The sequence below is a fragment of the Urtica dioica genome, chromosome 9 (assembly GCF_054948205.1).
Source record: "Urtica dioica subsp. dioica isolate 48M chromosome 9, U.dioica_male_clone48M_v1_H2, whole genome shotgun sequence".
In the NCBI taxonomy this organism is placed as follows: domain Eukaryota; kingdom Viridiplantae; phylum Streptophyta; class Magnoliopsida; order Rosales; family Urticaceae; genus Urtica; species Urtica dioica.
The window spans coordinates 19,561,723-19,589,385 of NC_142764.1; the positions used below are offsets into that span (position 1 = coordinate 19,561,723).

General features: G+C 35.1%; 4 protein-coding genes across 5 annotated transcripts; all 4 read left to right on the forward strand.

Moving 5' to 3' along the window:
* The first annotated feature begins 2,114 nt into the window (after positions 1-2,114).
* LOC149385577 (putative E3 ubiquitin-protein ligase ARI10) lies at positions 2,115-3,046 on the forward strand. Its single transcript, XM_089626360.1, has 2 exons — positions 2,115-2,788; positions 2,866-3,046. Exons 1-2 carry the CDS (start codon positions 2,115-2,117, stop codon positions 3,044-3,046), a joined length of 855 nt encoding a protein of 284 aa, XP_089482486.1.
* A 13,410-nt stretch (positions 3,047-16,456) lies between these two features.
* LOC149385578 (uncharacterized) lies at positions 16,457-18,587 on the forward strand. Its single transcript, XM_089626873.1, has 2 exons — positions 16,457-18,193; positions 18,287-18,587. The coding sequence occupies exons 1-2, from the start codon at positions 16,476-16,478 to the stop codon at positions 18,360-18,362; spliced, it is 1,794 nt and encodes a 597-aa protein (XP_089482999.1). The 5' UTR covers positions 16,457-16,475; the 3' UTR covers positions 18,363-18,587.
* A 1,953-nt stretch (positions 18,588-20,540) lies between these two features.
* LOC149385579 (uncharacterized) lies at positions 20,541-22,162 on the forward strand. Of its 2 annotated transcripts, none has more exons than XM_089627119.1 (3): positions 20,541-20,689; positions 21,127-21,814; positions 21,907-22,162. In XM_089627119.1, exons 2-3 carry the CDS (start codon positions 21,180-21,182, stop codon positions 21,977-21,979), a joined length of 708 nt encoding a protein of 235 aa, XP_089483245.1. In that variant the 5' UTR covers positions 20,541-20,689; positions 21,127-21,179; the 3' UTR covers positions 21,980-22,162. The 2 variants fall into 2 exon arrangements, with proteins under 2 accessions (XP_089483245.1, XP_089483246.1); XM_089627120.1 differs by having other exon boundaries at positions 21,174-21,814.
* Positions 22,163-25,821: 3,659 nt separating this feature from the next.
* On the forward strand, positions 25,822-27,468 carry LOC149385580 (E3 ubiquitin-protein ligase RSL1-like). The gene is made up of 2 exons (XM_089626361.1): positions 25,822-26,206; positions 27,170-27,468. Exons 1-2 carry the CDS (start codon positions 25,822-25,824, stop codon positions 27,466-27,468), a joined length of 684 nt encoding a protein of 227 aa, XP_089482487.1.
* Positions 27,469-27,663: the final 195 nt, after the last annotated feature.

Here is a 27,663-nt window from a genome sequence, read left to right on the forward strand (position 1 = left end):
ATAGTGCGATCACAACCAAGCCAGAGACAGAAGACACGAAGGAAGCGGAGTTAGACGCGATCATTGAGGCGTGCAGGTGGGCAGCTAGACAAGGCTTGAAGAGGCTTTGGATCCAATCTAATGCCAAAGCAATTGTGGAGGCCTGCTTAGATGTGTACAAATGCCCTGACTCGAGACTTCTTGGAAAATTGGATGAATGTAGGGAGTTATTTTCTGTATTTGATAAATGTCTGCTTTCTTGGATTTCTGGAGATAGTAGTCAAGTGGCTCACTTGGCTTGTAAGTGGGCCACAAAGACTGTGTGTTTTGGAGACATATCAGCAAGCTTTGGGTGTGAATACTGATATGGTCTAGTTTATGCAAGTCACTTTCAGATAATAAAAATAAATAAATAAACCCTATAATCCCAAAAGCTTTTTTATTGTAACTCCATTTAATATTGAATGATATATTGATCTAGCTTCCCAGCTCTAGGAAGCTTCCATTTAGAGACATTGATTACTGTATCTTTCTTTTGCTTGTTGTCTAAATCCTTCAAACAACTTATTCGGCTCTGCTATGAGCGGATTCAAGTACTTCTTACATAACCACTTATATCCAATTTTTCTATTCGAAAATTCCAAAGTGCAACTATGCTCGTGATTCAATCTTTTAATCACAAACTAATTGCTCCACACTTCCGAGGATGCAAGCAATATCTAAGGGCAACCCACAACACATTTTGCATGTTTCTGCCATTTATCATTATTGCGCGAATCGACATGTTCTTTGAATCACATTATTTTGTGTCACATTGCTAAGATTATGATCTTTCACGTACGTGCTCCCATCGTGCTAAATACCATACATTTAATTAGATATGAATGAAATATTTTGGCAACTAGGATGGATTGTGCCATAATTTTGCTTTTAAAAAAAAAGATTAAAGACTAGAATAGCTCAAACTAAAAAGTTCAGAAACAAAATAAGCAAAAAGCCTCAAATATTATTTATATGCTAAATGAACCTGATTAAGTCTATATAGAATATAAGATCACACACACACACACACACATATATATATATATATATATATATATATATATATATATATAATAACTAGTATCTATTATATAGCGATAGGATATTTAATACGTAATACTATAGAAGCTAACTGATAGGTATAATGTTATATACATATATATCTTATACGTATAACATATATGTGTACATAAGTATATAACCTAATAAATATGTGATATGTAGATGATATAAAAGAGTTGACTACTATATATAATAAAACCAATTATAAATACATAATATTCGGGATACCTAACTAATCTCCCTCACTCTCCCTCGCAACACTCTTCTAATTCGTTGGTTTTTAATTTTCTAAAAACGACCCTTCGATTTAGTAGTACATGAAAGATGAAACAGAGTTTATATCCTTCCTTAAAAAAAATTTATAGAACCATAATTCGGCGCTTATTGTCATTATTTGAGGCAAATTTGAAGTTTCCTGAATTAGGGCGATATAGTCGACTGAGCTTTAAAGAGGAGAGATAACTTCCTGGTAAGCAAGGCTTTGCGATAAAAAAAGGTCAATCTTTGTTATTACTCATATTTTACTTGTTATGAAGTAAGTTGTATATTTTCTTCAATTTGACTAGTATGTTAAGGTTTTGTTACCTTTACTTGACGAAAGCAAACCAATCGAACGTAATTTTTTTTTTTTTTTTTAAATCTAAATAGTAATGTGTACTCTTTGATGTGTTGTAATCTATAGAACAGAGTCAAATTTTGAAAGGACTGGTAGAATATTCAAATTATGGGACACTTCGAGTAGAATTATTATATTCAGCACTACCAAGTATTATTTTGAATTATATATTTGGTGTAGAAGAGCAGCGTATGATATTAAGAAAAAAGTGCAGTTCATGAAATAAAATGTATCAGATTTTAATTAGGTCATGCTTGGTGGTAGCATTATGGATTTGGGCGTTTAATGTCAATGCTTTTCCTTGAAATAATCATGTTTGGTTTTAGATTTCTTGATATCTGATTTATGCACTATAATCCCTACATTCTTCCAATAAATAGAAGAAGAAGAAGAAAAAAAAACTCAAGAGTGAATCATGAAAGTAGAGAAGAGCAGTGGAAGCCATGGGGAGAGGAGCAACGTGATTTCGGAGATTCAGAAAGATGATTTATCGGCTTCTCACATCATTAATATGCCCCAAATTCAAGAACCGCTTTCTACGAACCAATCCGAGATAAACCCGGCCTCGAAGCCCTCTGAATCGGGCCCTCAATTTTGCGGAATTTGTATGGAGGAGAAAGCGACACAGAAAATGTTCAAGAGCACCACATGTCCCCACTCGTTTTGCCTGAAATGTATGAGCAGCCACGTGTCTGCTAAGATAAGCGACGGCATCACGAGAGTCAACTGCCCCGAGCCCGAGTGCAAAGTCAAACTGGAACCCCGAAACTGCAAGTCCTTCGTGCCGCAGAGTGTGGCTGAGAGATGGGAAATCATGATGATCGAGTCGGAGATGGGGTCGAAGAAGACGTACTGTCCGTACAGGGACTGCTCGGCGGTGATCGTGGATGTAGAGGATCGGGACAGGGACGTGACATCAGCCAAGTGCCCGAAATGCCAAAGGCTGTTCTCTCAGTGCAGAGAAGACAATCGGGAGAGAATAATGGACAAGAAATTCATGGAGATTGCTCATAGAGAGAATTGGAAGAAGTGTCCCCGCTGCAAATTCTATGTTCAAAAGTCTTCGGGCTGCGGTGGCATCAAGTGCAGGTAAAATTGAAAGTTTATTTATTTTTTATTTTTTGATTGTTTGAATGATCAAATGTGTAACTCTGTTTCTTTTGTAGGTGTGGCTGTTATTTCTGTTACGACTGTGGAGAAAGCTTTTCTTCTGCCCATGCATGTCAACGCACTAAACAACTGTATCTCGCACGACACTGGGAATGTCTTATTATGTCTGTTGCTTTGGTAGTCTTTGTTTACGTCATGTTAACATTGGGAGTTAGTTTGGGAATTATTTCTATGTGATTGGTTAGATGAGAAATAGTAGCAGGCTTTCGAAACAAAAGCGTAATACTTTTGATCAAAATACGTCAAAGTGTAGTTTTTGACACTTCTTTCTAGTGTGGTAATGTCCATTTTACCCTCAAATTTATTTTCTTTACATTTTTTCATTTTTCTTTCTTTCTCTCTGTTTTTTCTTTCCTTTTCTTTTCTCTCTTTGTTCTCTTTCCCTCCTTTCTCTCATCTTCGATCCCTCCTCCATCAGCCTTCTCGCTTCTCTTTTTCTTTTTCTTTTTCTTTTTTAAATTATTTTATCTTTAAGATGTTTCATATGAAAATAATTTTTTTTATACTTGTATTAGATGATTTTTTTTCAACTCGTAAGTCTACAATTTTATGTTATTGTAGACGCGTATTACAATTTTCAATTGTATGTCTACAAATTTAAAATTAAAATATTACTGTGATTTAAAAAAAATGTAGATGTTTATATCTGTAATTTTGATAATTATAAACATGTATATCTATTGTTTCTGTAAATATTCATCTTCGAGAAAATCAAGCTGATAAAGGTGATTTCAAATTACTCAATAAGGGGTAACATAGCCAGCAATATCGTAAACTAGGAAAAAAAACTTGAAAGCTTGAAAGTAATAACAAGCATCTTATGCAAAAGACTAAAGCTATTAAGGAAAAATACAGTACCAGATTATCTTGTATTTCCCGCTTTTAGCAATACAAACACTATGTTCTCTTCTATATTCTTTTCTGGGATCTTTCATGAATCTATTGATTATCCTAACTTTTCTAGTGGTAAGAGTTGGATAGAACTATGATGCGCTTTTCGAATTTCATAGTGCTGAATACCATATATCTAATCGAGTCAGTGATACATGTGAGAGGGTAGATTTCGGCCTATAGAATAATTTGGTATTGTGCCATCAAACCTCATTTCGATAAAAACAATTCAAATAACAAATAAACGACAATTATTAATTGGTTGTTATTAATCATTGTCGTACAAATTTAATAAATCACTTGGGCCCGGCCCAAACCCATTTATCGAGCTCACAATGCAACCACCAAGGTCGTGACGAAGTCGAAGTCAACACAAGAGAAGTGATCTCGTCTTAAAGCCCGGAGAGTTGATGATTTCTACCAAGCTTATTCAAATGCAAAAGCGACGTGGCAGAAGAAGAGGCAATGAAGGACGAAGTCGCTAACACGTATCTCCGAAGATTTCACATCTTGCCATAGTATAAATTATCTTCTTCAGAAAAAAAAAATGGAACGTGACTTGTATATATATATTTATATTTCTCCGTTTGTATTGTTGAGATGGTCGATTGTGTTAATAATTAGTCGAGCTCGATCAATGTATTTGAGATCGGATATTTAATAAAGATAATTACTTTTTTGTTCTATTTACATATTTATTATTACATATTTAATATTTGTTTCTTATACGACCTTTTTGAGATACGCAAATAAATTAAATCGTATCAAATACATGATATTCATATTGTTTTCTTCGTGATTATTGAGGCTCAGAAACGACATCAACAATAAATGATCTCACTTTTTTCATGACCAATAGCAAGTTGTCACGTCACCACTGCTGATACTGTTGATTATTATGATTATTCTTAATTAGGTATCAATGAAATATTTATAGAATTAGGAAAAAAAAATATTTTCTTTCAAATACATCTTCATGCGTAACTCACGTGTAAATTGTGTCTATTTAATAACGGAAGAACGAATTGTGCCAATAAAAAATAAGCTTGGGGAGGAGTTTCCGAAAAAAAAAGGTTGAGGACTAAAAAAAAGCTCAAACCTAAAAGTTCGGAGACCAAATTAGTCAGAAAACCTAATATATTAACTAGATGCTAAATGAACCTAATTAATTATCTATGGAATATAAGATACGAAAACATGTATATAATACAATAACTCATATCTCACTACAAGAAATAACACATTTAGCGACGACACTATTAGCGACGATTTAGTCGTCGCTAATATATCGTCGCTAATAACCCTTTTAGCGACGATATTATCGTCGCTAATTCTTTGGTGCGAGAAATATTAAAGTTTGGCGGCAAAGATAATTAGCGAAGACTTTATCGTCGCTAATTCTTTTTTGTCGTCGCTAAGTTCGCGGGAAAATAATTAGCGACGATAAATTAGTCGCTAATTATTTCAAAATACATTAATTAGCGACGATATTTTCGTCGCTAATAACGTTGAATTAATTTCGAATTTTAAAGAGGGAAAAATCCCTCCAATGTAATTAAGACGAAAACATTTAGAGACGATAAAATCGTCGCTAAAGCTTGTTTTATCGTCGCTATACAATTAGCGACGAAATAATCGTCGCTAAATGTTATCAAATTTTGACGAATTTTAAAGAGGGAAAAATCTCTCCCATTAAATTAAAACGAAATGATTTAGCGACGATAAAATCGTCGCTAAATGTGTGAAATTTACTAATAGCGACGATTTCATCGTCGCTAAATGTCTGGTTAACGTAAGTTCATTTAGCGACGAACTGAAATCATTTAGCGACGAAAAAATCGTCGGTAAATGTCTTTAAATACCAGAACGCGACCCAGCTTCCCCATTCGCTCAGAAACCCTAACTTCCATTTCTCTCTCTACTTTCTCCCTCCTCCGCTGTGTGCCTCGTCCGCCGTGTGCCGCCGACGCTCCTCCGCCGTGTGCCTCGCCGGTAAGTCTCTCTCCTCACTACTTCTCTCTCTCTCCTCACATCTCTCTCCTAAAGTCTCTCTCTCTCCCATTACAGCTCATCCTCCGCCGCTCCGCCGCCGACGCCGACGCCGCTCCACCACCGACGCCGCTCCACCACCGACGCCGACGCCGCTCCCCTTCTCTGGCCGCGCGCGCTCTTCTTCTTTTTGTCCGATCGGTAAGTTTTTTTTTTAAAAACTATATATATATATATATATATATATATATATATATATTAGTTAGTTATAGGATTAATATATATTAGTTATAAATTTATGTATATATTAGTTATATATGATTAATATATATAGGATTATAAACGAGTGGCGGGACGACAAAGCAAACGTCGCGACTAGTGGTTTATTAGTTGTTTTGTGTATTTATTATTTACATATTTCTCGATAACCGAAAACGTACGTAACCGGATTTTATATAGTTGTTGATTTGGATAATATAATTTAGTTTTTATTTGATTTTTCATTTTAGAATTTCACAACCAAAAAACCGTAAAAAATAAATAATTAATGACGAAAAAAAAATTATAATAATAATAATTAGCGACGATAAAATCATCGCTAAATATTATTCACACAACGTTTTAGCGACGACTTTGTCGTCGCTAATTGGCGCGGGAAAAATTCCCGCGTGAATTAGCGACGACAAAGTCGTCGCTAAAACTCTGTTTCACAACGAAAATAACTTCTCGTCACAACATTTAGCGACGCGGGATTTTTTCCCGCGGTAATTAGCGACGACAAATTCGTCGCTAATTGTCTGTTTCAAAATGAAAAAAAACTTCTCGTCACAACATTTACGGACGATTTTATCGTCGCTAAATATTTACCAACGATTAAATCGTCGCTAAATATATTTAGGCACGGCGAATTAGCGACGATTTTTATCGTCGCTAATATCGTCGTTAAATACATTTAGCGACGATTTTAGGGTTATTACCGACGAAAAAAATCGTCGGTAAATGTTGTAAATGTTGTAGTGTCTATTATATATATATATATATATATATATATATATAGAGAGAGAGAGAGAGAGAGAGAGAGAATACTACTACGTAATATCTATTATGTTATATATATATATATATATATATATATATATATATATATCTTTTACGTATACGATATATGTGCATATATATAAATATATAACCTAATAAATATTTGATATGTAGGTGATATAAAAGAGTTGATCACTACGATATATGTGCATATATATAAATATATATCCTAATAAATATGTGATATATATGTAGGTGATAAAAAAGAGTTGACTACCTATATATAACTAATTACTAAATATAATAAAATTACATATTTATTAGGTTATGTATTTATATATATATAATACATGCAAAATATACGGAATATCTAATCTCCATCACATTCCCCTAACAAACAATATTCCGATTTTCGTTGGTTTTAAATTTCTGAAAACGAGCTTTCATTTTGATAGTGTGCATGAAATAGAGTTTGTTTCCTTTTTTATGAAATTAATAGAACCATAATTTAGGGCTTATAATTAGTATTTGAGGTAAATTTGAAATTTCATGAATTTGGGCTATATATTCAACTGAGATTTAAGCTTTATAGAGGAGACATAACTTCTAAGCCAGGCTTTGTATTTTGGGAGCTGCGAAACCGTGCCGGAAAAGGTCAATCTCATATTTACTCGTTGAATCGTTAAATGAGATTGTACCTTTTTAGTTTTTATTTTATTTTATTTTTTTAACTTTATTAGTGTGCTTATGGGAATCGAACGTAATTTTTTTTACTTGACGAAAGCAAACGAATTGAATGTAATTTTTTTTATATATATTTTTAATTTGTAATGTGTACTTTTTGACGTGTTGAATCAATAGAACAGAGTAAAATTTTGAAAGAACTTGTGGAATATTCAAAATATGGGACACAAAGTCTCCAAAATTTATTTATTCAGCACTACCACTTATTATTTCAAATGACATATTTGGTGCACATTTCATATCATTACACTGCGCCATATATATAATGTATCAGATTTTCATTAGGTCATGTTTGGGATAGTAGCATTATGGCATGGCGAGCAGAGCAAGATTACAGAAAAGAAGCTGATTTCGCATTTTAAGATGATGGCCGCGAAGCCCTCCGTTGAGGTTAAGGCCTCGATAAGTCAAATGGAAGCTTCTTCGCAAAAACAGCCGGAACCTCAATATTGCGGAGTTTGTATGGAAGACAAAGCTAAACTGAAAATGTTCAAGAGCACTACATGTTCCCACTCTTTTTGCGAGAACTGCATAAGCAGCCACGTGTCTTCTAAGATCAGCGACGGCGTCTCAAAAGTCAACTGTCCCGAACCCGAGTGCAAAGCCGCGGTGGAGCCCCAAAACTGCCGGTCCTTTGTGCCAAAGAGTGTGGTTGAGAGATGGGAAATGATGATCTGCGAGTCGTTGATCGGGCCGGGGAAGATCTACTGTCCGTTCAGGGACTGCTCGGCGGTGCTGGCTGTAGAGGATCGGGACAGGGACGTGACATCAGCGGAGTGCCCGCACTGTCACAGGCTGTTCTGCGCGCAGTGTCTCGTCCCGTGGCACTCCGATTTGCAATGTGCCCAATTCAAAGTGGAGAGAATATCGGACAAGAAGTTCGTGGAGATTGCGAAGCGTCAGAAATGGCAGAAGTGTCCCAGTTGCAAGTTCTATGTTCAGCGATCTTCGGGTTGCGAAGCTATCAAGTGCAGGTCAAAATTGATGGTTTTTTATTATTTTTATTTTATTAAAATGTGTTTGGAGACGATTATTACTGACGATGATGACCGACTATTTTTGTCTTGTAGGTGTGGCTGTACATTCTGTTACGGATGTGGTGATAGGTATTCTTTTGCCCATATATGTCGCCGCAATCGACAAGTTTCTCTCGCACAAATCTTGGGACTGGCTGTGGCTTTCATATCTATTTGTTTAGGTGTAGTTAATCTAGTAATTGCGGTGCGCAGACTAATGGCGGGTATACGTGGCTACCGTCCGCTTCCTCCTCTACCGCTGGCTATCGGTAGTGGACAAATGGTTGTCGTGTATTAATTGAGGCATACTTGGTATTTGTAGCCGTTGGTGGCCTTTAATTATTTTTTTTTCTTGTCTTTCAATCTCAGCCGTCGAAAATGTTATCCTTTATAAAATCAATAGGTGAAAAAATATGGCCGTTTCTTACCATTTGAGTTCAGAAATAACAAGTTTTTTTTACACTCTCATCCTCCGACACTATAAATACAACTCATTTCAATAAAATTTTCACAAAACTCTCCATCCATTCTCTCTACAATTACCTCTACAATTCTCTACAACCAAATCTCTCTATATCATTTATGTACTTCAACTTTGTTATACAATTCATATTAAATAGTTTGATTTTAAAAAAATTATATACTTAAGTGTTTATTACAATTTATATTATATAGTTTTGATTTTCCATAAATTGTATACTTAAGTATTTATTACAATTTGTATTATATAGCAGCTTTGATTTTCTAAAAATTATATACTTAAGTTTTTATTACAATTTATATTATATTGTTTTGATTTTACAAAATGTGTGGCGAGTTATCATCTCACAAAGGCTCTCGTCGAAGTTCTAGTCGTGCGATCACGCCTTGACCATCAAGCCATGAAGAACGAGGCTCAAAATCAACAAGTTGAGCAACCAAATCCATCATTTCCAGGCATTCAATATCCACAAAATTGGTTTAATCTTTCTCAATATCCCAATTTCGATGACACAGAACTCCCTTCCGTCCCCCCTCCAACATATTCATATCAAGCACCAACTTTCAACTTCACTCAAGAAGAGATTACGTGCTACTGGACAATATTTGAAACGTGCTACTGGACAAGATTACGTGGCACGTGATCATACTAAGCTCGTAGAAGAGTTTTACTTATTTTTCAGGTTTTACCAACGACAAATTCAAACTCCTCTCGAGCCGAGTCCACCCCGTCACAAATCAACAGGTAGAGGAATGTTTCAAGATCTAGCTCGTTTCGCTCGAGGTGGAACTTCATCTCCATGATCGTCTCCACATCCCCACCCGCTCAAGAGACGTCGGAAACGACGAGATCATGTTGTACAATCCTCAACAATTCACATCCATGAGCCAAGAGGATCTTAGCGTGTTGACATGGTGGAGGCAACACAAAAACATGTTTCCAATATTGTCTAAGATGGCTCGAGATGTAAATTCGATCCTGGTTACAACGGTTTCGTCCGAATTGGCATTTAGTAGCTCGAGTCGCATCATTGACGATCGAATGCAAAGCTTGAAACCCGAAATGGTCGAGGCACTAACCGCTTACAAAGATTGGTGCCAACAAGAAAGACGTTGTCAAGAAACATTTATTGTCATTGATCTTGTCGATAATTTTGATCTAAACTTCTAAGACATGAGTATTTCATAATCTTGTTGTAATGTTTGTATCATAATGTTGTTGTAATGTTTAACTTGTATTTTTTATAATAATTGTAACCACGTTTTCCTCCGCTACAAGTCGGGGCGATTAATAAAATTTGCGTTGTACCATCCACAATTTAAAAGTTTACATATTAGCCCTTTTTATGAAAACTTATACATTTAATCCCTTTGAATTATCATTTAAAATTAAAATATTACTGTGAATTTTTTTTTAAAAAAAATTAATAATAATAATTGTAGACGTTTATGTCTACAATTTCGATCATTATAAACATGTATATCTATTGTTTCTGTAGATATGTATGCATACAATTTTGATAATTAAAGACTTCATGTCTACAATTACATAAGTTATAGATATACATGTCTATAATTATCGATATTTATATTAGAAATTTATAGATATATATGTCTACAATTATTGCAATTGTATACATGCATGTCTACAATTATCGAAATTGTAGACAGAAAAAAATAGTAACAAAAGCAGGATAGTAAGGCTTCAGGCCGCAAGAAAGTCCAAGATGAACCAAATTAGCGTATTCATCTTCGAGAAAATCAAGCTCAATAAGGGTGATTTCAAATTACTCAGTAAGAGGTAACATAGCCAGCAATATCGCAAACAAGGAAAAAAAAACTTGAAATTAATAATAAGCATCTTATGTAAAAGACAAAAGCTATTAAGGAAAAGTAAAGTACCAGATTATCTTGTATTTCCCTTTTTTAGCAATACAAACACTATGTTCTCTTCTATATTATTTTCTGGGATGTTTCATAAATCTAATGATTCTAACTTTTCTAGTGGTAAGAGTTGGATAGAACTATGATGCGCTTGTCGAATTTCATAGTGCTGAGTACCATATATCTAATCGAGTCTATGATACATGTGGGGTAAATTTCGACCCTATAAAATAATTTGGTATTGAGCTATCAAAACCCATTTTGATAAAACAATACTATTTATTGGTTGTTATTAATCACTGTCGTACAAATGTAATAAATCACTTGGGCCCGGCCGAAGCCCATTTAACGAGCTCACAACACAACCACCAAGGTCGTGACGAAGTCGAAGTCAACACAAGAGAAGCGATCTCGTCTTAAAGCCCGGAGAGTTGATGATTTCTACCAAGCCTATTCAAGCGCAAAAGCGACATGGCTGAAGAAGAAGCGATGAAGGATGATCGAACTCGCCAATACGTATCTCCGAAGATTTCGCATCTTGTCATAGTATAAATTATCTTCTTCAGAAAAAATTGGAACATGACTTGTATATATATATATATATATATATATATATATATATATATTTCTCAATTTGTATTGTTGAGCTCGTAGATTGTGTTCATAATCAGTCGAGCTCGACCAGTGTATTTGAGATCGGATATTTAATATAAAGACAATTACTTTTTCGTTCTATTTTCATATTTATTATTATGTATTTAATATTCGTTTATTATACGAAGCCTTTCTGAGATACACAAATAAATTAAATCAAATCAACTACATAATATTCATATTGTTTTCTTCGTGATTATTGAAGCTCGGAAACGACATCAACAATACATGGTCTCACTTTTTTCATGATCAATAGAAAGGTGTCACGCCAACGCTGTTGATACTGCTAATTATTATAATTATTCTTAATTATAGGTATCAATGAAATATTTATAGAACTAGGAAAAAACATTATTTTCTTTTAAATACATTTTCATGCGTAACTCACTCACGTGTTAATTGTGTCTATTTAATAACGGAAGAACGAATTGTGCCAATAAAAAATAAGCTTGGCGAGGAGTTTTTGAAAAAAAAGGTTGAGGACTGAAAAAAAGCTCAAACCTAAAAGTTCGGAGACCAAATTAGTCAGAAAACCTAAAATATTAATTAGATGCTTGATGAACCTATAGAATATAAGATACGAAAGCATGTATATAATACAATATAGCTCATATCTATTATATATATATACATATATATATATATATATATTATATATATATATATAGAGAGAGAGAGAGAGAGAGAGAGAGAGAGAGTACTACTACGTAATATATATTATGTTATATATATATATATGTATATATATCTTTTACGTACACGATATATGTGCATATATATAAATATATAACCTAATAAATATATGATATGTAGGTGATATAAAAGAGTTGACTACCTATATATAATTAATTACTAAATATAATAAAATTACATATTTAATAGGTTATGTATTTATACATATATAACCTATTTTACATGCAAAATATTCGGGATATCCAACCTCCATCACATTCCCCTAACAAACAGTATTCCGATTTTCGTTGGTTTTAAATTTCTGAAAACGAGCTTTCATTTTGGTAGTGCATGAAATAGAGTTTGTTTCCTTTTTGATGAAATTAATAGAACCATAATTTAGGGCTTAAAATTATTATTTCAGGTAAATTTGAAATTTCCTGAATTTGGGCTATATATTCGACTGAGATTTAAGCTTTAAAAAGGAGACATACCTTCTAAGCCAGGCTTTGTATTTTGGGAGCTGCGAAACCGTACGGGAAAAGGTCAGTCCATGTTATTACTCATATTTACTCGTTGAATCGTTAAATGAAGACGTACTTTTTTTTTTTTAACTTTATTAGTGTGCTTATGTCAATCGAACGTAATTTTTTTACTTGACGAAAGCAAACGAATTGGACGTAATTTTTTTTAATTTTTAATTTTAATTTGTAATGTGCACTTTTTGACGTTGAATCAAAAGAACAGAGTCAAATTTTGAAAGGACTTGTTGAATATTCAAAATATAGGACACTTAAGAGTCTCTAAAATTTACTACCAATTATTATTTCAAATGACATATTTGGTGCACATTTCATATCATTACACTGCGCCTTATTTAATGTATCAGATTTTCATAAGGTTATATGTTTGGGATAGTAGCATTATGGCATGGCGAGCAGAGCAAGATTACAGAAAAGAAGCCCTCCGTTGAGGTTAAGGCCTCGATAAGTCAAATGGAAGCTTCTCCGAAAAATCAACCGGAACCTCAATATTGCGGAGTTTGTATGGAAGACAAAACTAAACTGAAAATGTTCAAGAGCACTACATGTCCCCACTCTTTTTGCGAGGATTGCATAAGCAGCCACGTGCGTTCTAAGATCAGCGACGGCGTCACAAAAGTCAACTGTCCCGAACCCGAGTGCAAAGCCGCGGTGGAGCCCCAAAACTGCCGGTCCTTTGTGCCAAAGAGTGTGGTTGAGAGATGGGAAATGATGATCTGCGAGTCGTTGATCGGGCCGGGGAAGATCTACTGTCCGTTCAGGGAGTGCTCGGCGGTGCTGGCTGTAGAGGATCGGGACAGGGACGTAACGTCAGCGGAGTGCCCGCACTGTCACAGGCTGTTCTGCGCGCAGTGTCTCGTCCCGTGGCACTCCGACTTGCAATGTGCCCAATTCAAAGTGGAGAGATTATTGGACAACAAGTTCGTGGAGATTGCCAAGACTCAGAAATGGCAGAAGTGTCCCAGTTGCAAGTTCTATGTTCAGCGATCTTCGGGTTGCGAAGCTATCAAGTGCAGGTCAAAATTGATGTTTTCTTATTAAAATGTGTTTGGAGATGATTATTACTGACGATGACCGACTATTTTTGTTTTGTAGGTGTGGCTGTAATTTCTGTTACGAATGTGGTGATAGGTATTCTTTTGGCCATATATGTCGCCGCAATCGACAACTGTATTTCGCACGAAACTGGGAATTTGTTATTATCGCTACTCCTTTGATATGTATTTGTGTTTTGGTAGTTATTGTGATAGTTGTGGCCTAATTGGGTAACGGTACCCGTGGCTACCGTCCGCCTCCTCCTCTACCGCCGTAATTGAGGCATAGTGGGTATTGGTAACCGTGTGCTATCGTTGGTGGCTTTTAATTAATTTTTTTTTTTTTTTTGTCTTTCAATCTCAGTCGTTTTTTAAAATCAATGGCTGAAAAAATATTGTCGTTTTTGACCATTTGAGTTCGGAAATAAAAGTTTTTTTTTACACTTTCATCATCCAACACTATAAATACAACTCATTTCAATAAAATTTTCACAACACTCTCCATCAATTATCTCTACAATTACCTCTACAATTCTCTACGACCAAATCTCTCTATGTAATTTATATACTTTTACTTTGTTACAATTTATATTATATAGTTTTGATTTTTCTAGAATTATATACTTAAGTATTTATTACAATTTGTATTATATAGTTTTGATTTTCTAAAAATTATATACTTAAAGTTTTTATTACAATTTATTGTATATTGTTTTGATTTTATAAAATGTGTGATGAGTCACCATCTCACAGAGGCTCTCGTCGAGGTTCTCGTCGAAGTTCTAGTCGCACGCACACACTATCACCATCAAGTCATGAGCAAGAGGCTCAAAATCAACAAGTTGTGCAACCAAATCCCTCTTCTCCAGCCATCCAATATCCATAAAATTAATTGAATCTTTCTCAATATCCTAATTTCGAGGACACGAAAATCCCTCCCGTCCCCTCTCCAACATATTCATATCAAGCATCAATCTTCAACTTCACTCAAGAAGAGATTACGTGCTATTGGGCAATATTTGAAACATAATACTGGACAAATTTACGTTGCACATGATCATACTAGGGTCGTGGAAGAGTTTTACTCATTTTTCAGGTTTTACTAACGACAAATTCCAACTCCTCCCGAGCCGAGTCCACCCCGACACGCATCAACAAGTAGAGGAATGTTTTGAGATCTAGCTCGTTTCGCTCGAGGTGAAACTTCATCTCCAAGATCATACGTCTCCACATCCCCCACCCGCTCAAGAGACGTCGGAACACGACGAGATCACGCTCAACAATTCGCCTCGATGAGCCAAGAGGATCTAAACGTGCTGGCATGGTGGAGGCAACACGAAAACATTTTTCCTGTATTGTCCAATAGTTTTTCACAAAAATATCCTTAAATTGTTGCCGCCCATTTTGTATGATTTATTTTCATAAACACGTGATAATTTCAATCACGCAATTCAAGTAACCGGTCTCATAATACACACAAATTATTAGTGTCCATGAAAATGAGGAAAACAAATCATATAAAAGAAGATGAAGACGACCATCTATTGACAATTATTAATTATTATTAACTATGAGTGAACCTAAGAAAAAAAAATCATGAAGAGGAAGACGATCACAGTCACAATTGTCAATAATTTATGATTATTAACTGTGCATAAATTCAAATATCTTAAGATAATTAATTGTGATGGATTATACACTATTTTGAATAAAAAAAATTCAAAAATCATAGAAACCCAATACAGATCAACGTTAATTGACGATAATTAGTTGTGATGAACTATACACGATTTAGAATAAATAAATCTTAAATCATAGCAACCCAGCAATTATTGATGCTAATTAACGACAATTAAATGTTATGAAGTATACACTTGTTAGAAGAAATGTAAAGTATAAAAATAGTAAAAGTTAAAACTAGAATACAATAGAAAATTGGAAGAGTTAATATATTTATTATATTATTTGAAAAGGATGTAACCTAGGAGCTTGGGGATGAAAAAACACTTTGATGGTAAGATATAAAATAGAGAGAGAAAAATGAAGGGACAGATGGATGCTCTAGATGAGTGATGACTTCTTGGTAAGCAAGGCTTTGCATATTGGAACGGAAAAGGGAAATTTTGATCTAACACGAAGCTTCGAAAGGTCCATCTCTGTTTACTACTAATCCTATTTTACTTGTTAGATCGTTACAAGAACTCGTACATTTTTTTTTTAATCCCTTCTATTTTAATTAATAGAATTAATATTTTTACTCTTTACTTGACGAAAGCAAACGCAATATTTTTTTTTTATGAATACTAAATGCTATGTACTCTTGATGTGTTGTAATCTAGAAAACATGAGTCAAAATTTGAACGAGCACATATTCTTACTTGTGTAATATTCAAAAGATGAGACAATTTGAGTGAAATTTATCTATTCAGCTGTACATTAGAAGAGCAGTGTATGATATTAAGAAAAATATGAGCAGTTTATGAAATGAAACGTATCATATTTTAATTAGGTCATATTTGGTAGCATTATGGATTTGGGTGTTTGATATTAATGCTTTTCCATGAAATAATCTTGTCTAATCTTGGATTTTTGCCATCTGATTTACGCTCCATAATATCTATATTCTGCCAGTAAAGAGAAAAAAAAAAGCTCAGAGTGAACCATGAAAGTAGAGAAGAGCTGTGGAAGCCATGGGGAGCAGAGCAATGTGATTCTCGGCAAGTCCGGTAACTTAAAAAAGGAAACGGAAAAGAAGATGATCTCGCAGATTGAGAGAGGAGGTCAAGATGGTTTATCTGCTTCGAAGAACAAGCGAAAGAGGGAAGAAGGAAAAAGTTCTGCTTTTCGCGGCGAGACGTACTCTTTGCAAGAACTTCATCAAATTCGTCGGCAGAAACTAGGAATGAAAATCATTCCTTTTTACGGTAAGGTGCACAATTTGCAAGAAATTGATGAAAATCTTCGGCGGGGCCTAGATTCAAAGCAATCCCAGATGGCCGGGATAAGGCGATTGGAAGCTTCGTTGGAGAAGATGGAATCTACAATGGAGAAGATCGAAGAAGGAAACAGTTCTGCTATTCGCAAGGAGACATACTCTTTGCGAGAATTTCATAAAAATCTTAAGCAGGGCCTAAGTGCCGAACAATCTGAGATAAATCCGGCCGAGAAGGCCTCTGGATCGGGCACAATCCTCGGTGGGCCATCGGATATTAAGAGAGCAAGTCAAGATGGTTTATCTGCTTGTAAGAATAAGCGAAAGAGAGAAGAAGAAAACGGTTCTGCTTCTTACAATAAGACGTACTCTTTGCCGGAACTTCATGAAAATCTTCGGCTGGGCCTAGACGCAAAGAAATCCGGGAAAAATCCGACAGTGAACCTTGTTGAGCCCTCAGAGATTGAGAGAGGAGGTCGAGATGGTTTATCTGCTTCGAAGAACAAGCGAAAGAGCGAGGAAGGAAACAGTTCTGCTTTTCGCAACGAGATGAAATCTTTGCGAGAATTTCATCAAATTCTTCAGCGGAAACTAGGAATAAATCGACCTGAGATAAAGCCAGAAGCGAAGCCCTCTGGATCGGACCCATTCCTTGGTGGGCCCTCCGGAATTCAGAGAGCGGGCCGAGATAGTTTATCTGCTTCAAAGAATGAGCCAGAGAGTAAAGAAGAAACCGGTTCTGCTTCTTACAAGAAGATGCACATTATACAAGAAATTGATGAAAAACTTCGGCGGGGCCTAGATTCAAAGCAATCCCAGATGGCCAGAATAAGGCGATTGGAAGCTTCGTTGGAGAAGATGGAATCTGCAATGGAGTCGTCGGTATCACCAAAGAAAAGGCTGGATGAAGCAAAACCGCCTCGGTTTTGCGGGATTTGTATGGACAGGAAGACCGAAACCGAGATTTTCAAGAGCACGTGCCCCCACTCATTTTGCCTGCGATGTATAAGCAGCCACGTGTCTGCAAAGTTGTGTGATAACGTCATAAAAGTCAACTGTCCCGACCCGGCCTGCAAAGTCAAACTGGAACCCCGAAACTGCAAGTCCTTTGTGCCGCAGAGTGTGGTTGAGAGATGGGAAATCATGATAATCGAGTCGGAGATGGGGTCGAAGAAGATGTACTGTCCGTTCAGGGACTGCTCGGCGGTCCTGGCTGTAGAGGATCAGGACAGGGACGTGACATCAGCGGAGTGCCCGCACTGTCACAGGCTGTTCAGCGCACAGTGTCGTGTCCCGTGGCACCATGGCTCGCACTGCAGCGGAGTCAATGGGGAGAGAGTAATGGACAAGAAGTTCGTGGAGATTGCTAAGAGAGAGAAGTGGCAGAAATGTCCCAGCTGCAAGTTCTATGTCCAGAAATCTTCGGGTTGCGAAAGTATTGCGTGCAGGTAAAATTGTCCTATAATAAGTTATTGTATATTAGATGTGTTTGAAGATGAACATGTTGTGGACAAATCAAGAATTGTGTGTTGTTTTTTTAGGTGTGGAAATAAGTTCTGTTACGTGTGCGGACAAAGCTGGATTTATGGCCATTTATGTCAGACCATTGCGAGGTGAAATATTTCGAAGCCTTCCTGTGTCGATGCTGACAGAGACTCATGAAGACTAATACATGAGATTTGTGGTATAAGCCTCTTGTAATTTATATCTAGACTTGGTATAACTTGTTTATGGTTCTTCAAGGTTATGTTAGGAAAGCTTTCTGTGACTTTTGGGAATGTCTGTTGGGAACAACCGTGAATCTTTCTTTTTAATGTGTCTATTTATTGTTAGAATATTGTTTGCCTAAGTATGGAAAATTTAGTTACCTCTATGGATTTAGCATCATAAAAAAATTGTGATCACTTCCTTTGTTGTTGTTAACTGTTGTGAGTTACGATATTAGTGTAGGTTACATATGTTGTTCTGAATTCAAACTTTTGCAAACCACAAAACTTAGCTTAGGCAATTAAGAAGATTAGGAGAGAGGAGGGACAGCACGGGCAAACTAAAAATTTCCCTTTCCCTCTCATTGACTTTAAATAATAAATAAATCAATAAAACAAATTATTTTGATTTTTTACAAGGTGTCATGTGATCTTAACCTTTTCTTTTATGAAAGCTATTAGACAATCTTGGCCGGATTAAAACCTTCCCTTGACTCCTAATGCACGCCCATATCTCCTCAAATTAAATCATGACTCAATATTGATTCGACACCTCATTAATCTTTTTCAAAATTTCAAGTTAATTAAGGAAGAAATTACAAGTGTCATTCTGTAACAAATATCAAGTTTATTTCATAAGCATTTTGACCAAATAATACTGGTTATGCACGGTTATATAAGTTCAAATAAAGTCATGGCATATTCATCACTTAACACATCATCAATATTATTCAAAAGTTTTAAACAATGAAGAAGTTGCACGTGTCAATTTGTGATAATAATTTGCCTTAGTAATTAAACGAAAACGGTCATTATTAGACCATCTCCGACCCAAAAACCAAATTTGGTATAATTTTATATTAAATTTGATACAACTACAGTGTTTACACTCCAACCCACAACACCAAATCCTACCCCAAAAAGAATATTATCTTTTTATAATTTTCAATATTACTTTATATTAATTTCATATTAACCCCTCTATTAATATGTTATGTCAATATCAATCTTATTAAACATTAATATATTTTTCTATGTCAATAATATTAAATTAATTTATATTTATATTTATATTAAATATTATGTTAATATTACAATATTAAAATATAAAAATTAACTAATAAAAACAAATATTATTTTGGTTGTATTGTGTTTAATTAATGTTATGTATTATTATCAATGTCATATTATTTACTCCCTTTTTAATTAATAATATGTATTTTTTTGTATAAATTATTTAAATTAAGGTCTAAATTACAAATTAATTTTTTTGTGGGTGGATTTATAATTACAAATAGTTTCACCCCAAATTTGGGGTGGATGAATAGTTTCAACCCAAATTTAGGGTTGAACTATTTATCAACATCAAATTTAGGATAAAATTTGGGGTGGGTTGGAGCAATCTCACCCCAAATTATGTCCAATCCCACCCAAATTAAGGGTGGGTTGGAGATGGTCTTATGGATCAAATCTTTGGGTTTGTCACCCTAACTCATTAAAGGCTATTGGGCCCAAATATATCATTTTTATCTATGAAAAAAAGTTGGCCCAAAACTCATTCCACTTAGAAGTAAATTCAAAAGATAAATGATAATGCACATCAATCATACCATTTATTTGTTACTTAACAAAAATCAACCACAACTCAAATGTTAACACTTTTAGTACTAAATCGGTCACGAACTGCAATCATTTCGTGACCAATGTGTCAAGAAATCAACCTAATTCGTGATCGATTTGGTACTAAATGTGTCAATATTTAAATTTTGGTTGATTTTCGACAAACAATTGATATTATTGATATCAATCTCCCAAAGATATGTTGGATTTTTTTTTCTTGTGTGCTACTTCAACATAGCCTGATTTTTTTTTTTTTAACAATTTATCGATGTTTTCTAAGTTGTTTACAGTTTCATTAATTTACGCAAAATCATCTAAAAATCATAAAAACAAACTCAGATAGTTATGGAATATTTGAAAATACAAGATATTTAGATAATTACTATGATTATAATAGTCGAATTTCGCTTGGGCCATGTAGTCCACATGAGACTGATAAAACCCATGTAAGAGAAGGAACTATGAATGATTATTGACCAAATAGCCAACTTACTTGGCAATCAAGGCTTCCGTTGGAAGGAGAGGAATCGCCTCGGAAAGGATGAAGGAAGAGAAATGGAGCGATAAAATTACTCACTTCTTGAGCCATTGATTCCTTGAACAATCTGCGACCAAAAGGTCAGTCTTCGTTTACTATGCTCGTACAATTTTTAAATTTCCCTTTTTTGGTTGTTGATGTTACTCTTTACTAAATGAAAGCAAAAGAAACGAGTGCAAGTTATATTTTGATGAATGATAAACGAGTGCTCTTTACTATTTCCCTATTTTTAATTATATAATATATATGTTGATTATTGCTGTGGTTTTCTAGGTTTTCATTTAGGATTTCAAAAGCTCAATCTAGACTGGATTTAGAACTATTATTCCTTCCATTTCACTTATTTATGGTAGAAGAACCCTTTATAAAGTGAAAGGCATGAACATTATTCTGAGCTCAACCTGTGTGATATATTCGATTTAAAGGACATGTTTGGTAACATCATCTTGTCAGTGTTTGATGTTTATTCTCCATTTTTTTTTTGTTTGCTTAATGATCGACATTGATTTTATAAAAGAGACGTTACTTCAAGCCTCGAAACTTGAGGCACAACTTCAAATTCAGACAAGCATGGAGATTCGGAGAGGTCAAGATGATATCTCTGCTTCCAAGAGTAAGCGCAAGAGAGAAGAAGATCCCGAGACAAAGTCGAACATCAAGAGTAGCCGAATAATAACGCCTCGATTATGTGGGATTTGTATAGAGAGGAAAACAGAACAGGAAATGTTCAAGAGCACATGTCCTAGCTCATTTTGCCTGAGATGTATCACCGCCCACGTGTCTGCTAAGATACGCGACGGCATCGTAAACGTCAAGTGTCCCGATCCAGCCTGCAAAGTCAAACTCGAACCCCAAAACTGCCGGTCCTTCGTGCCACGAAGCGTGGTTGAGAGATGGGAAATGATGATCTGCGAGTCGGATATGGGGTCGAAGAAGATGTACTGTCCGTTCAGGGAGTGCTCGGCGGTGCTGGCTGTAGAGGATCGGGACAATAGGGTGACATCAGCGGAGTGCCCGTACTGTCACAGGCTGTTCTGCGCGCAGTGTCGGGTTCCGTGGCATTATGGCTTGCAGTGTCGCCAATTCAATGGCGAGATAATGGACCAGAAGTTCATGGAGATCGCCAAGAGAGAGAAGTGGCAAAGGTGTCCTAATTGCAAGTTCTATGTTCAGCGATCTTCGGGTTGTGAGCATATTAACTGCAGGTAAAATTGGCTTCCACGGTTTGTTGTGCTTGATTAACATTATTTTTTGTTACTCTTTTTTGTTTTGTTTGATAAAGACTTTTGTTTTGTAGGTGTGGCTATAGTTTCTGTTACATGTGTGGAAAAAACTGGATGTCTGGTCACTTATGTCTTCCTGTGACGTGAAATGTGTGGAAATAATATCTGGACTTTAAGGCCAGAATCAAACATAATCACTTTAGTTTTTGTCCTCTTTTGTGTTGGACGAATTGAGAGCAGTGAAGCCTAAAACATGATATTATAGTAAAGTGTATATGTCCTCTTGTAACTAGTTTGTGCTTGGTAAGTAAGCTCTCTCTCTCTCTCTCTCTCTCTCTCTCTCTCTCTCTCTCTGCCCTTAGTAGCTGGAGTAGTTTTCATGTTTTGTAACTTACCTGTTTTGGAACTTTTCAAGTGCTTCATCTAATGTTTGTATTGCTTTCCAAAGTATTAAGGGTATTTTTTTTTTAGATTTAAAACATATCACAAAGCCGTAGTAAGAGTTCGATGGACATTCCACGGACTATGTGATGGTCGAATTTGTAACTCTTTCAGTCAACCATATGCTTAACTAGAATGAAATGGGTATTGTGATTCAGTCTATTCACTAACTTAAGTTATCAGAAATATAAAAATTTCTTTAAATATATGTTTTATTTAAATATTGCACATGATTACAAAGTACAAACAAAAAGGCATAATCATTCAAAAAAGTTGTGGTATTCTTCCACCTTGAGTTGGCCCGCTTTTCCCTCACTGCTATGGACGAAGTTCTTATCAGTTGCATGGCTTTAGCATCTCTGTTGAAGACGAAGGTGTCGACCTTGGCGAGCCGCTTGTGGTGGAGGGCTTCGCCTAATCTCACTCTGGCTTGATGGGAAAAATATTTATCTAATTCAGCTGGATAGGCCACTTTATCTAAGTCCATATTCACTATGATGTTTGAAACCCTCTAAGAACAGGACCAAACACTAGGACAAATTGTGTCTTTAGTTTCGAAATTTTTTTGGATGCGACTTGAATCGCATCTAAAAGGCCACTTTATTTCAAATATTAGTGATTTGGTTTAAATCTTGACTTGATGTGGTAGGCACTATTAATACATTGCCTTTTTATTTGTCATGTTCAAGCGATCATTTCTGATAATATTTGCTTCTTCTTTTTTTTTTTTTCCATATTGAAACAAGAATTGAAGTCCCTCTTAAATCAGGTGACGTCTATGACACGGTGGGTTGAGTTCCGATTTGAAAAACTACACAATTTTTGCTTTATCTATGGACATCTCACTCACACGGATAAGTATTGCAGTACCGCCAATGCCCCCAAGATCCGTGTTATGGCTTGTTCACGCGCGTTGTCCCCCTGAAGTCCAACAATAAGGGTCTCTCGCCGGGCTGGTGCAAATTTCACGCTCCTCACCTAGTGATATGAATCTACAACTCTTGGCTAATCCCGCTATGCCTGGCTCAAATGTCAGTGATGGGAATTTTGTTCGAGCGAGAGAGCTTAAAAACCTGAGTTTTGTATATGTCATTCCTATATGTGGTCCCGCCAATCCTTGAGTGTATATACCCAGATATATCAAGGGTCAATTAGGAAAATAGTCAACGTACTTAAACGTTGATATTGCTTAATAGTCAACGTTTGGTAAATATTAGTTAAATAGTCATTTTCATGTATTTACATACGTAAATCTTAGATAAATAGCCACCTCTACATGTTAGGCCACATCATTATTTACGGCTATATATCTAAGATTTATCAAACATTGGCTATTTAACAATGTCAAACGTTTAAATTGCCTATTTTCTAATTTTTTGATATATATCAAATACTTGGACTTCAATGCAACTAATCGCATGAGCACACATGACACCATTAAGCATCAACTATCGAGATGCGCATGTTTTCGCTCCCAAATCGACTACCACCTCATCATCCCCATAATGAGATTATTGCTTGGAAAAAAAAATCAAACTTTGATTATGGTTTCAAAGTTTCATAAATTAGCATATTTGAATCAGCAATATCTTTCCTCACCCCGAACACCAAGTTGCCTACACTAAAGTTGAAAATTCGGTTAACTTCAATTAACCATTAACCGATTTTTTTTTTCTCACGGTTAATTGTTAACCGAAATAGAAAAGTGGACAATTAATTGCAATTAATTGTTTTAACCAAAAAGTGGGCAATTGTACCAAACTATAAGTGTGCTGTGTGTGTCAGTGACTCAGTGTGTGTGCGCATGTTAGCGTGTGTGTGTTTCAAGTTTCAACAACAGTACCAAACTATTATTATTTTTTTCAATTAACCTAGGTTAATTGTTTTTTATTCGGTTAAAATTAACCGTACGATTAATTTTAACCGAAAATTCAATTAAAATTAACCGTACGGTTAATTTTAACCGAATAATTTCGATTAAAATTTAAATCAAAATTCTTTTTTTAACCAAATTTTTTTCTTTAGCCTACACAGACAAAATTAGTGGCTAATTTCATATTCTCTAGAATTTTCAACACTTTTTCTTCAACATGAAACTTCCATTTTTCGACTCCAAACTGCTTTTACTCAATCCACTTCATGATATACATTCTAATCGTTTCTAGGCATTATAAGTTTGTCTTGAGCAGCTATTATTGTGAAATTGAACAATTCACACAAATTGTTGACAAGCATATTACAAAAGTTAACAAAATTGGTCTACTCAATACATATTGAAGATTTATTATAGTTAATTTTTTCACATGTAACTTACCGTTGACTCGTACTGCCCGAGATATACTACAAAGAAGTTGCTTAAGATGCTCTCTTTGTGAAATTTTTCGGATAGTTTGAGTATGAATGTTGAATGCAAAATCGATGAGGTACACATCTAAACAATATCCGCACCGCACCAATAAAACACTTTTGGCGATCGGAAATCCAAGTAACTCCGAAAACATTGATGTCTATCTAAGATTCAAAACTATGATTCATAACACTAAAATTCAACCACCTCCCAAAGTTCAAGGAAGAAATAGTCTAAAGAAAAATTTAAAGGAGTTAACAGTTAAACTTACATAGTTTGGGGGCCATTTATGCATATTGCTCTTAATCTCTTACATCACTAATTCTTGTAAAATAGTATTAGTGCACAATACTAAAAAAAAAAAAAAAAAAAAAAATTGAACTTTATCCAAGTATACTGTTTAATTAAGTTTACGAAATGAACAATAAATCATTCCAGATTTCAAAGGATTATTACCCCATATTCTTACTCTTGGTAGTCATAATAAAGTTCATAAACTTACTTTATTCTTGGATAATTAAATTATTTTTTATAAAGAAGTGAGTTTTGTCATGTATATTTAATAGGACTATACATTATAATAATTATCCAAACATAACATCAAGCACTTAACTTGATGTTTTTATTTATAAGGGAAAATTTTGAAAAGAAAAGTCCTACTAATTAATCGGCTATATGACAGGCTCGGCTTGACCTCTAGGGAGGTCAAACAATTGATTTAGGCCTCCACTAAATAAAAGTGTAAATCATGTAAAAAAAAGCCTAAATTTAATATATTTTAGGTCTAATATATATATTGTTTAAGCTTATATATATTAAATAGTGTAAATAAACGTTAAAAAAATGCCTATAAAAATAAATTTGCTTTAGCCTCGATGAATATATGATATTCTCGCATGCAAAATAAAAATAGATTTCTTCTTTCCTCAGAGCATATACCAAATCTATATATAAATGAATAGAGAGACGAAAAAACGATTGAATAGCCTAAAGAAGAGGAAAGATAAACGCAAGTTAGATTTAAATCTACGCAACGATATAGGACAAACCGTATGACTGTTGATCAGTTCATGATAATACCCATCAACCAAAAAAAAAAATTAAAACATGGGCACAGTCTAGTCCGTAGTCGTTATATACACTCTCAAAACCGAAACCCAACTACCCAAAACAAAGCCGTGAGAAAAAAAAAAAAAAAAAAATGGGTTCGGAATCACCAGTACTAAAAAACAAGAGTGGTGTAGTGTTGTTGAGGTGTGGGATTTGCATGGAAGTGATAAAGGGAGACGAGGTTTTCACGAACGTGAGGTGTAAGTACGTGTTCGAGGGCCACACTATATTCTGCGTGGAGTGCGTGAGCCGCCACGTGGCGGCGAGGGTGAGAGAAGATCCGGCGAAAGTGTCGTGTCCAGATCCGCGGTGCCGGGCGTTTCTGGATCCTCAGAGCTCGCAGCAGATGGCGGCGAGGCTGTCGGAGGAGGTGGTTCTCCGGTGGGAGATCGGAATGGTCGCTCACATCGTTCGCTGTTTGCAGATCAATTCCTGTCCCTTTAATGATTGCCGTGCTTCGCTCCCCGCCTGGGAAGGTATTTACATGATAATCATTATCATCTCACGTTTAGTAAATTTTAATTCCTTATACATTTCTTGTTCAAGTTAAACGGAGGGGCATCATTGATACATGAGTCGTAATTAACAATATTACTTGGCTTCATTTTATAGTGGGACTCTGGTTTTGGTCAAGGTTAACCTCAAATAGGTGAACTGCGATGAATCGTTTCGAATTTTTTTATTTTAACCTTTTATAACTTTAATATCATCAAATTTTAAATAAATGATTTTTATTTTTTATATGATATAAACGATTAAAATCCCGGTTAATTCTTATTATATTTCACAAATGTTGTTTTAACAAATGAAAAGTTGATATTCGAACAGATATAAGCTCCGGTCAGAAATACTGCAATTAGTTATTACCGAAATGAATTTCACTTGACAAAATTTTAAATACCGAAATGAATTTCACTTGACAAAATTTTAAATAAATTTTTTTGTTGATAATTTGACGGAAGAAATTTAATAAAATATGAGATAATGCAAGTAATTAGCTTTAAGGAAGAAAATCATTTTCTACTTAAGACAAAAATATCCTTAATATACCTTATGTTTTTTTACCCGGATGTTACCAATTTATATGGTCATTAGTTATTAATATTATACATAAGTTTCCTAAACGGTATCATATAGGAAAATTATACAAAATAATCATTTAAAATTAATTGATTATTCAAAAACTTAAATCTACAACAAAATAATCAAAGTTACACTATCAAAAAACTTTGTACCCGACACTCATTAAAATCATTGGTGGCGATTCATACAATCAATTCCAAAAAAAAAAAAATAAATAAATAATCAAAAGATCACAAAAAATATTGAAACTAGGTACTTTCTCATGTTGGTTTGTTTCACTATTGCAAATCCACTCATTTCAATATTGGACAATGAACATATATATAAAACAGCTTCTTATAAAAATTTTGATGCAGCAAATTTAGACATAGTGGGACAGAGAAAGTTGAAGGTGGAGTGCGACGGGTGCGGGCGGGAGTTATGCGAGCGGTGCCTGGTGCCATGGCACGTGGGAATCACGTGCAAGGAATACAGGAAGAACATGGAGAAGGAGAGACTGAGAAGGATCGGCGATGATGACGAGCCCGAGAAGAGCGTGAAGCGCATGGACAAAAAGTTCAAAGGCCTCGCCGGCTCTATGCGCTGGAGAAGATGCCCTGGCTGTAGACTCTTCGTTGAAAAAGAATATGGCTGTGACCACATCCAGTGCCGGTAACTATACCTATATTACATCAAAAAATTAGGAGAATAGCCAATTATATTTCTTCCTGGAAGTGGTTATTCATTTGAGATTTAACAAACGTTGACTGTTTAGCAATGTTAAACATTTAAGTTGACTATTTTTCTAATGGACCCATATTTATCTCTTCCCAAAAATTGTGTTACCATTTCATTTCTATTCATCAATCTA